The sequence below is a fragment of the Eurytemora carolleeae genome, unplaced genomic scaffold (assembly GCF_000591075.1).
Source record: "Eurytemora carolleeae unplaced genomic scaffold, Eaff_2.0 scaffold492, whole genome shotgun sequence".
In the NCBI taxonomy this organism is placed as follows: domain Eukaryota; kingdom Metazoa; phylum Arthropoda; class Copepoda; order Calanoida; family Temoridae; genus Eurytemora; species Eurytemora carolleeae.
The window spans coordinates 51,867-62,572 of NW_019396593.1; the positions used below are offsets into that span (position 1 = coordinate 51,867).

Here is a 10,706-nt window from a genome sequence, read left to right on the forward strand (position 1 = left end):
GTGCATCCTGTTTGTTTACATCAAAGTGCATCCTGTTTGTTTACATCAAAGTGCATCCTGTTTGTTTACATCAAAGTGCATCCTGTTTGTTTACATCAAAGTACATCCTGTTTGTTTACATTAAAGTGCATCCTGTTTGTCAACATCAAAGTGAATCCCTGTTTGTTTACATCAAAGTAAATTCTGGTTGCTTCGGAGCATTTTCAGTCATATTTTGATCTTTCATTTATGTGGTTTTCTAGTATTGGAGAACCCCCCCATCGTAATAGGGCCTCTAGTTTAACCGTGCCATGGGTTCCCTCAAAAAATGTCAGCCGATTTGGTCCTGCAGTTTGGCCAGCTAAAGCGAGCTTATTTAACTGTAGATACTACTTAGGGAATTAATATATATGTACTAGGCTTTTAGGGCGCTTCGCGCCCATCTTCTATTTAAATTGTGAACATGTTATTTTTGTTTACATTTCAAAACAAAGAAAAAAATTTCGCGGATTTAAAAAAAAAATTCGTGGATTTTCAAGAATTTAATTTTTTTTACAAAATTAAAAACCTTTAAAACACATTTTTTTTTTAATTTTTATTATTCGTAAACCTTCCCTGTGGGCCCGATCGGTTCAGCCGTTTTGCCGTTTATTGGATACAGACAAACAAACAGACAGACAGACAAGCCAAATTTATATATAGATGAAGAGCTTTATTATATAGATAAAAAAGTACTAACCATTGAGAGGGAAGAGATTGCATGTTTTGCCGAACCCTATTCCCACCAGCTGGGTCGCAATATTCAGATTCTCACTATTCTCAAAGAATTTCATAGCCTCGCAGATGCTACAGAACTCAAACGGTATTCCAGACTAAAATAACAGATATAAAAATCATATAATTATTGGAGTTTTTTTTTTGCAATAAATCAATATTAAAGGGCGCACTGTAAAAAGTGTTGCCTATTGGAATTTAATTGTTGATGTATAATTTTAACATACATCAAAGTTTGTTTTTAAAAATCAACTTATAAAAAGTCAAAATAGACCTTTATTAGTTTTTAATCATATTTTAGGTAATAATACAATCACATTTATTTAAAAGCTTACAAGTTGTAAGTGGGCCCTCTTCATAGCTTTTAAACCTTATAAACTCTTGGTGAGTTTTTATCCCGAACAAAATCATATGTATCCCAATCTATTTTATTTAGATTACAGGAGTCTAGTAATGCATGTATTGAGCCAAAATGTTTTTCAGATGGTTATAAATAAATACTTTAAAGGGACTGGCGCCAATTTTGCACCACCTGGTGACTAAAAATGACAACTCATTTATTCTTAATTTTGAATAAATTCACAGGCAATTCAATTATTTTGGATAGTTTATTAACAAATAAGGGCGTGATTTCATTGCTTTCATTATAAAAGAAAACATTAATTATTAAAATTTATTTAACAGTTAACAGATAATGAAGTTTTTTTGAAAACAGCACAGTTTTTTTATTTCAAATTCATGTTCATGACAAAAGTTTACTGTGCATGAGCGTCTTTTAATGGAATGTCGCTATGAATATTGTCTACAGTCCCTTTAAATTGATCTATTTACCTGTTTTGTTCCTTCCTCTGAGTTCTCCTTGTGAATCCCTCCACCGGGGGCACTTGACTTACCATTCAGATACTAACATTTTACATTTTTAAAAGGTTAAAAAAATCTAAGAAGTTTCCCAAATCTTGAATAGTTTTTGTTTGTTTCCCAAACTATGCCAAATTTTCTTTAAAAACAATCGAAAAACGATAGTTTTTTATTTGTTTTTTCGTTTATTTTCTTTGAAGATAATTTCTTTTGGCAAATTTAGTTTTTTTACTGAATACAGTTTTGAAATTCATATGGTTTGTGTGGTGTCTTTCAGAAATCCAAAAACCTTTAAAGTTGTAGAGACTGAATTTCTGCATTGTGAAAAAAGTATTGTAATAAATTATTTTTAAGTACAACTCTATACTTAAATTGGAGTTTAACATTTCATTTGGAACTGTACAAGCTTGAAAAACAAATCCGTTACCCCTTTTCTTGTTTTAGGACAATATGTACATGTACAGTCGTCGTCGCATATATCAATACAATGAAGACGCCTTTCTATTTCAATTTTGAGCTGTTAAATAACATGAATAGTTATTTGTTGTTGCGTATTCTCTGCGTACATATTGAAACAAGTTCTCTCTGGGCGGAATTTGTAAACAAGAATAGATTCATCAGTGTTCGTTTAGTATCCGAGGAGGTTAAAAGCATAATTTTGAAAATTTTGATATTTCACATAATAGTTTCCTATGACCAGAATATTTCATTGATTTTTTATGTGAAAGATGGATCCCATGTCAGGGTTTGACATCCGTCTTGTGTTTACATTACTGCCGAGAGACAGTACACTGCAGTACAAAAGATCTCTGAAATAACTTTCCTTGCATTACAACCTTGCAGTTGCACATAACAACATAGAAGTCAAGAACAGCTGTCAATTAAAACAGTTCTCTTTAATTACTTGTAAACTTGTAACAAAAACAAACTTGTTTACAATCAAAACTTAAATAAAAAAGTCGTCTTAATTGTGTTGGTATAATCGCCTAACACTGTAGTAAAGAAGAGGTTTACTTACACTGCCGAGATCAACTACCACGACAATAGGTCCGTTGCACAGATCATTCTCACGACACATTGAACAATCCTTAAACAAGTTTTATAACTATTTATTTACAGTGTCCCTTATCATTTTAGATTATCTCCTAACTTTAACACCAAAATACGATATTAACTCGAAAAACCTAGTATTTTCTGGATTCAAATAATGAAATTAACTTTTTACAAATTTTTTAAATGATTTATTTTTTTTTAAATTTTCTGATTAGTCCCGAAAATCGCGATTTAAATCTATACACAATCTAGAGACTTTATTTGATGAAATTTCATCACAAGCGTAAGCTAGGGATGAAAAAGTTAAAGAGTAGGGATGAACAAGGTTAATAATGTTACTCAGAACGGGATAAAAATATATTTTTTTTAAAGTTCTACATTTTAAAATCAATCTTAGAGTTCAATTTCTTTTTTCCCATCACTTTTTATGCTAATTTTATATTTAATGGTGATTGTGCTAAAGAAAAATTAATCTCTTATTTTTATTCTGTTAACTATAAGCTTTGAAAACTTATATCATCCCAAAAAATAATTAATAATTTCTGTTATTTATATTAATTCTGATTTACTCAAACCAATCATTCCATTTTTGTTGTTTGTTTTGATTTGGACAAAAAACTCCTTGATTCTTTGTTTTTTTTTAACGTGAAGTATTTAACATTTGGAATTCTAAAGCAAAATAAAATTTCAAATTAAAATTTTGATTTAATAAAGCAGAGCTAGTTTTATCAGAAGCTTCAAAAAGTGAAATATGTATATGCGCAATTTCTTTGTTTCATTTTATTGTATATCATTAGTTTTGTGTGGCCCACTGTAGACATTTTGTTTTTGATTTATTACCTTAGCGTTGTCAGACCAAGTCTTTTTCTCCGCACCTTCAGGATTGTCAACTAAAAACCAGAAATTAGTTCGGCGTAATTATTATTATTCACGCTGATCTGAAACCAGAAATTAGTTCGGTGTAATTATTATTATTCACGCTGATCTGAAACCACAAATTAGTTTGGTGTAATTATTATTATTCACGCTGATCTGAAACCACAAATTAGTTCGGTGTAATTATTATTATTCACGCTGATCTGAAAGTTTGGTTCTTTTCCAGCAATCTGTAACTTCACAATTTGACCAATTAAATATAACTTTTTTCTTTCGAATTTTTGTCCGCGCAGCGCTTGCGTTTTAAATCAAAACGAATAATAAAGAAAGCTCTGCAAGTGTAAAGATTGGCGCCAATGATTTCAAATTAAAGAAACCGAACGTATCACTTAAACTCCCTGATTAGTCCAGTGTAAATTAATTGGTTGTTCTTAAAATAAGGATCTCCCCCCCCCCCTGGAAAAACTAGGGGTGCAAGAAGAGAGAGAGAGAAAGTACCTTTTAATAGCTATTTAATTTTGGTTTTCAAGAATAAATAAAAAAATTGGCATGCGCGCCATTTAATCACTGGAAATGAAGATTTGTTCAAAATGAATACAAAAATTCACAATTAGGTAACACATTTTCTCCATGTCATTAACAATTCCCTATATAAAATTCAGGGGTTGACATTTTGCTTTTTTGGGGGAATTTCGGAGAGCTTTGCACGCAATTATTTGATTTTTGATTATCTCCGCCCCCCAAAAAATATTGTAAGCTGCCCCTGGACTATAATTTAATGTGACCAAATGTTGTTTAAATGGCAAATTTTGAAAGTTAATTCCTGGATTGCTTAAAGGTGAATTGGGCCAATTCAAAAATGGTTTATAGAGTCCATTTAGGATCCCTTCCCTAATACTTACTTATGTCGTAGCAGTCACCCTTTTGAACGAAGTTGACTTGACTCAGTCGATTTTCTGTCTGAAAAATTTAGTTTTAAATAGTTAGATACAACTTACTTTCCTTCTTAATTTTATTTTTTTATCGTTCATTAAGCAGTGTGCAAACAAATATATGTGTACAGTGGTCACCGAAACATTGTGGATTGTGGGATATGGAATGATTTTTATTCTCGTTTTTAAGGAAATGTGAAAATTTAGAAATTTTAAATTGTGATAACTGCAATACGTTTCTACTTTCTAGCAACGTCCAGGGAAATTTTCAAAATTCTAATTGGCATATTGATATTAAAAGAATAAAAGAAGACCTCAGTCATTCAATTGATTTCTGGCAGCCACTGTATTTACCTGGAGGAAGGATTTAAATTCACAAAGGGATTTAAATCTTCTTGGTTTGCTGTCAATGATTACACAAACTGGGTTACCACATCCCTTAAATACAGGAAACTTAAAATTAGCTGAAGTGCCCGGAGTTGCCAAGGTTTATATTATTATTGTAAATTAAAATTACCACCGCCATTCAACCGCGCTTGGTAAGATATTATGATTTTAGCTGAAGTAACCAGTGTGACCAGTGTTGACCAGGTTTATATAATTGCGCATAGTCATAGGCACTTGAATTGATTATAATTATTATTATTCAAGCTGAACTGCATGGCGTTGTCCATGGAATTTAAAAAATGTCTATTTTTTACCTCATGCTTTGTTACCACAGATATCCAAGAGTTCCCTTATAAAAATGTCATCCAATTTGTTTATATATATGCCAGCTATAGCTGACACATATGAGCGAAGAGCTTTAAGTATAAAGAAAAATATGGTCGCATAATTTTATACTTTCATCTAATTTATGTAAATATAACTGATACCTGGGGATCATCCTTCTTTGGTTTGTGAGGAAATGGTTTGACTTGGGTTTGTGTTTTGGCGTTAGACGCTCTGCTGGGGGGAGGAGCAGCTCTGTTAACATTGGGAACATCACCTGAAGCGAAAAATTACAATTAGGAGGGGTATATATTTTCTAGAAAATTACAGTAAGGAGGGGTATATGTTTTCTAGAAAAATTACAATTAGGAGGGATTTATACTTTCTAGAAAACTTTTTTGTAAGATATACATAATCCTGATTGCTTGATCTTGATCGACTGTGGGAACTTTTAATTTGAGGATCAATGCATAATCTCTTCATTATGGATATTGAATAAACATAAAATTAATCTGCAGATTAACAAAACACTTGAGATCAAGCATGGATCTTGATATCAACGATACAAAAGTTCCCAGCTCAGAGCAGCAAACATTTTTGAACCTTTTTATATTAATTTGAGAAATGTAATTTATCTTCGCAAAGTCATTGTTAATGTCACAAACAGTATTTATTTCCTTGAAAGATGTGCAATCTCAATATTTATGTATATATATTATATCCATATATATATATATAAATATTACATATCCATATTGACCCAAAAAGGAAACTCTGGAGATTTTAGGCTACACAAAAGCAGCACTAAAAAAGTTTACGTTACCCCAGACAGTGCAGTACACCGTATAATTTTATATGAACAAAGCACACAGGACCAGCCTACATACTTATGTTGCATAACATGGGATGGGTCAACTACATACCGAAAACACTAGACGGGCTAGTACGAGTAAACACTAGACTGGTATTGATCTCAAGTGAAAGATATTGGGTCCTTGCACTGTACATACAATGTAAACTAGAAGTGCAAGGAGCTGAAAAATCAAATTAAATGTGTGACATTTATAAAAAAATTGTTTTCTTTCAAAAAATGATTTACTTTTCTCTGAAGTGTTTCTATACACAAACTTCTTGGGTTCATAGAATCCAGGCATATCACTCTCGGACACCTGCCCAAGGAAACTAAACACAATAATTCAAAATTAATTTTTAACCAAGATGTTTATGGGACTGTTTTTTTATTTCAAGTAGACCTCCATTAAAAGTGGTACCCCTTAAATGTTATTCCCAAAGGATATATAGCCTAGATTTTGCGGTTTTATGCAGCAATGTCAGGAGGAAAATTGGTATAATTGTACCATTTTTCCAAACAGATAAAACTATATCTTCCTAATTGTCGATGGAGGTAGGGTACTCTCACTACTGATATGAATTAAACATGCTTCTGTTGTAAATAGAAAATCACTTAACATTTGTATACAGCCCCTTTACGGGATTTTCGATACATCCATAACAGACAAAAAACAATTCGTTTTCGAAAAAAATGTGTTGTGAATTGTGATGGCAATCTGTCAAGTGGTCATTTGAAGTAAAGTTAAATTGTAGCTATTGTAAGTTCTTTTCCTTTATTTAACTCTAAAAGCAAACCTCCAATTTTACTTTTCTGTTGCGTCTATTAGAAGAAAATTGTTAAAAACGACTCAAACTGAAGAACGTAGCGTCCATACAAATTCAGAAAGTTATAACATTCAGCTCGGATCGTAAAAAAAATGCATTTTCATTCCATGAACAAATCATTCAGATATCACAACATTAAACAAATAGTCATTAATTATTTTTCGACGCATTCCTATATAGTTGATATTTCATAATATTTTTTATTTTGTTTAAAAAATAATATTTCGCTATCGCTGGATCTTCTAACATTCATAGAAAATATAAAAATGTTGTCTTAATTATCAAAAATCCTCGAAACAGGAATAAATATTTTTAAAAGTAACTATCAGATCATGAAAAAATAAAAAATATTATGAAATATCAACTATATATGAATGCATCAAAAAATTATCGATGATTATTGGTTGTAATATCTAAATGATTTAAAATGGATGTTTTCCAAAATACATGTATAATAATATTGTGAAGAAAAAATTCAAACTTACCATATTGGTCGCATCATATCATTCAGGTTTATGTCGAAGATCTAGAAGTAAAAATTAAGTTTAATAAATCTTAATGAGATTCGACATTCTAAATAATGAGCCTACATTACAGTAAAGTGACATGCCATGAGACCATGTAAATTGGAAGACAGATTTTTGTCTTCTGGCAGCCATGAGCTACAACTATTGGTCTTAATATATTTTACATGACAAGGCAGATTTTTGAAAAACTCGATTTTCATTTCCCTTTAAAAAAATGTTAGAGTTATCAAAGACAAAAATGTTGTGGCATGGAAGGGGGGAAAGTTGTGGCTCATGACCGTCAGTCTACCCCCCTTGCAATAGCTGCCGCATCAAACATTGCAATTTTATATTTATTCATCTAAATGCTTAAAGAGTCAGAGAAAGGCTTTACAAAATTTTATATGATGGCCAATGAAAAAGTCTTTGTTTTTTACAAAAAAAAACATGATATCCATGTTACATAATATTAAAGTCTAGTAATTCAAAGGATTGGTCATTTTTTTAAATTGGACAATTGAACTAGATTCTAAGGAGTCTAAGCATCTTTCAACTTTAAAAATGTTGCGGGATAGGTTTATCATTTCATCTTAAAGGGAATGTCTGGCTAGACATGGTAGGTGAGCTAAGAATGCAGTTTTGTTAGGAAATATTTGAGGATTCATTTGAGACCTATAATTGCCGTTTGTTTGGTGTATACTTGCTAAGTATCTCTGCAAAATCGATCTTTAAAATCCTCGTTGACGATAACCCCCAGGCTGCCCAGCGGTTGTGCTACACCGCAACCTAGGTAGCCGTGCCCTATCACGCCACAACCTGCTGGGCAGCCGTTCTGTACCATAACCTGCCTGATCTAGTCAGACAAACCCTTTGAAAAACTGAAAATCTTGGTTAACATGGTTAACATGGTTACCGTGGGTTTAATAGCAATTAATGAGCTCTGCATCATGCTGACAAGGTTAGCTTGATCCGCCCACATACTAGGTCGGAACTCTCTGCTGGATTCACGCCCTCCTCCCCGACCCCCTCTGCTGGATTCACGCCCTCCTCTTCCTCTCCTACCGATCCCGGGCTCTACACCAAAACATTTTTTAATAATAATTCAGTGCAGACCAAGGTTGTTCATTAAGGTTAAAAACTTTTGATGCGCTCCAATGGAAATATCGTCTTCATAGCATTGGAGACTCAAAATCCTCATATGACGTAACTGATTGTTGGCGGAAGATGAAGTGACAACGTGGTTGGTGAGAGGATGGAAAGGATTTCTAGGCATTTTACATCTGACATGCGGATTTTCAGTGTCCATTACATTTTCCGTACATTGGAGCGCATTGAAATAATTAACAAAATTAATGGTTTAGAAAAAATTTAAAGAATATCAAATAATAGTAGAGTGAAGAATATAAAAAAAATTAGTTTGGTGTTTTTTTCTGCTATTTTGTTTGAAGGAGAGTTAAAGTAGTACTTGCAAGGTAACTGGACTGTATGTAACCTTTAAAGTATCCAAGTCATCCAAGAAGCCAAATGTTTTGAATATACTGAGCTGAAAACTTTAGAATGAAATATCCAGATATCCCGTCGAATAATTAATCTGGAGTTTAAATTCATGTAGAGAACAAGCAATATTTAATCTGGATATTAAGGAATACTGTCTTTTTGTGGATATCCAACACAAAAGTTTTCAGCTCAGTTCAAATTTTGCCCCCCCTAAGAGCTCCTGAGGGGGGGAGGGGGCAAAATAGTGTTGCGCTTAGCTTATTTCCCCCCTCTAGATTTATTTATGTATACGCCCTTGCTTCTCTTTAACCAAGGTACTAATGCGGGGAAAGTTAATAGCAGTTGCGTATACTCTGCGTACATATTAAAACCAGTTCTCTCAGTGTCGTATTTGTAAACAAGAATAGATGCATCAGTGTTCGTTTAGTATCCAAGAGAGTACAGACTACACACTACAGAGAGTACCGCCCAGAGAGAGTACACTGCAGTACAAAATATGCGTACACCTCTGAATTAACTTTCCTTGCATTATAACCTTATCATAACCTTATCTTTAAACAGAATTAAGAGAACACCGTATGCTAAACATTGTTATTTCTTCAGTCAGTGTACTACAGGTCACTACAGTGTGTTGTGCACAGAAGTGGTTCAACTACTTTTAGCATTTTAACTGCTTCTCAATATTCATAAAATTTGGGTTTAGAAAAACTACTTAGAATGCCAATCAGTTTAAGGGGGTATGTTTATAGATTGAAAAAAGACGTGGTGTCTATTTGACTTAAACATTTTGTCTAGTTTTCATTTAGTATGTAGATATAGATATATTTAAACTTTGGTGTCCTTTCTTTATCAAACTTTCAGGCAAATTGGCCAAGGGGTTATGAGTTATGATAGAACATCCATACAAATAGACAGACAAATAGATCATGCTTTAGTATGAACAGGCTGTCAATTTTTTTAGGAAATCTACCGACCTATGGGGAAAATTTATCGATTTAAAACCTGACTTTTTTTGAGCTGAAAGAAGCCTTGTGAAAGGAGAGTTGAAGGCCGAGGGGAGGGGGGTGAGTTAAGAAATATTAATGGACTGCTCATTAATGGTATAGATTTTTTACAAGATCTAGAACTAAGATTATGCTTAGGATCAAATCTCTTGAAAAAAAAGTTTAGCCTTTCCGACAAGCAGTAGGGTGCCAAGTAGTCCTGCCCATAACAGTGCTGAAACAATAAAAATATATTTTTTAATTTTCTGTGACTTCAGCCTTGATTTAGTGAGGTTGCATAGTTTTCAAATGTTTCGAAATTAAAGTGAAAAACTTAATAATTTGTTAAAAATGACAATTTGCTATTGCAGCTCATCTTTTCTCTTGGATGAGCTGGACAACAAAAATCTTAATTTAATTCAATTTTTAATGTAAATTTTAAAACAGGTTTCATAGGAATTTTTTAGGGTTTTACTTTTATCTAAAATTTGTCCATTTCCATTATATTCTGATTTGTTTTGGAAAATTCGATCCTCCTTTGACAAGCTTTTTCATATTTTTTTGTAATCTGCATAATATACGTCAAACAGCCACATTTTCATACAGATTTGCATTTTACCAAAAAACATGTTTTTTTCTCATATTTTTCTTTAAATGCTCTTTTTTTGTTTCGAGTTAAACATTTTTTCTATTATTTACGCATAGTCTATTTTATTATTATTATTTATTTTTTATTCTTCAATTTGCTACAAAAACAAAATATTAAACAAAGTTTTCAATATTTCCAGTCAATCCCTTTAAAAGTATCTACCTGTGGGAAACATCTCACATGCACTGTAGAAACCAGTGTGTAGAATAGA

The 10,706-nt window shown here is 32.4% G+C and overlaps 1 protein-coding gene across 1 annotated transcript; it reads right to left on the reverse strand.

Moving 5' to 3' along the window:
• Positions 1–676: 676 nt before the first annotated feature.
• On the reverse strand, positions 677–10,685 carry LOC111706022 (uncharacterized). Its single transcript, XM_023478772.1, has 12 exons — positions 10,658–10,685; positions 10,040–10,081; positions 8,280–8,440; positions 7,346–7,386; positions 6,283–6,365; positions 5,348–5,460; positions 4,827–4,910; positions 4,443–4,500; positions 3,505–3,554; positions 2,630–2,698; positions 1,585–1,656; positions 677–851 (listed from the first exon to the last, which is right to left on the reverse strand). Exons 1-12 carry the CDS (start codon positions 10,668–10,670, stop codon positions 714–716), a joined length of 924 nt encoding a protein of 307 aa, XP_023334540.1. The 5' UTR covers positions 10,671–10,685; the 3' UTR covers positions 677–713.
• Positions 10,686–10,706: the final 21 nt, after the last annotated feature.

What these genes read in the sequence shown, in the direction of transcription:
- LOC111706022 (XM_023478772.1), bottom strand. An exon ending in CAAAGAAGGATGATCCCCAG is followed by an intron (nt 4,911 to 5,347) that starts GTATCAGTTATA and finishes CCTGTATTTAAG; the next exon opens with GGATGTGGTAACCCAGTTTG. An exon ending in AATTTAAATCCTTCCTCCAG is followed by an intron (nt 4,501 to 4,826) that starts GTAAATACAGTG and finishes TAAATTTTTCAG; the next exon opens with ACAGAAAATCGACTGAGTCA.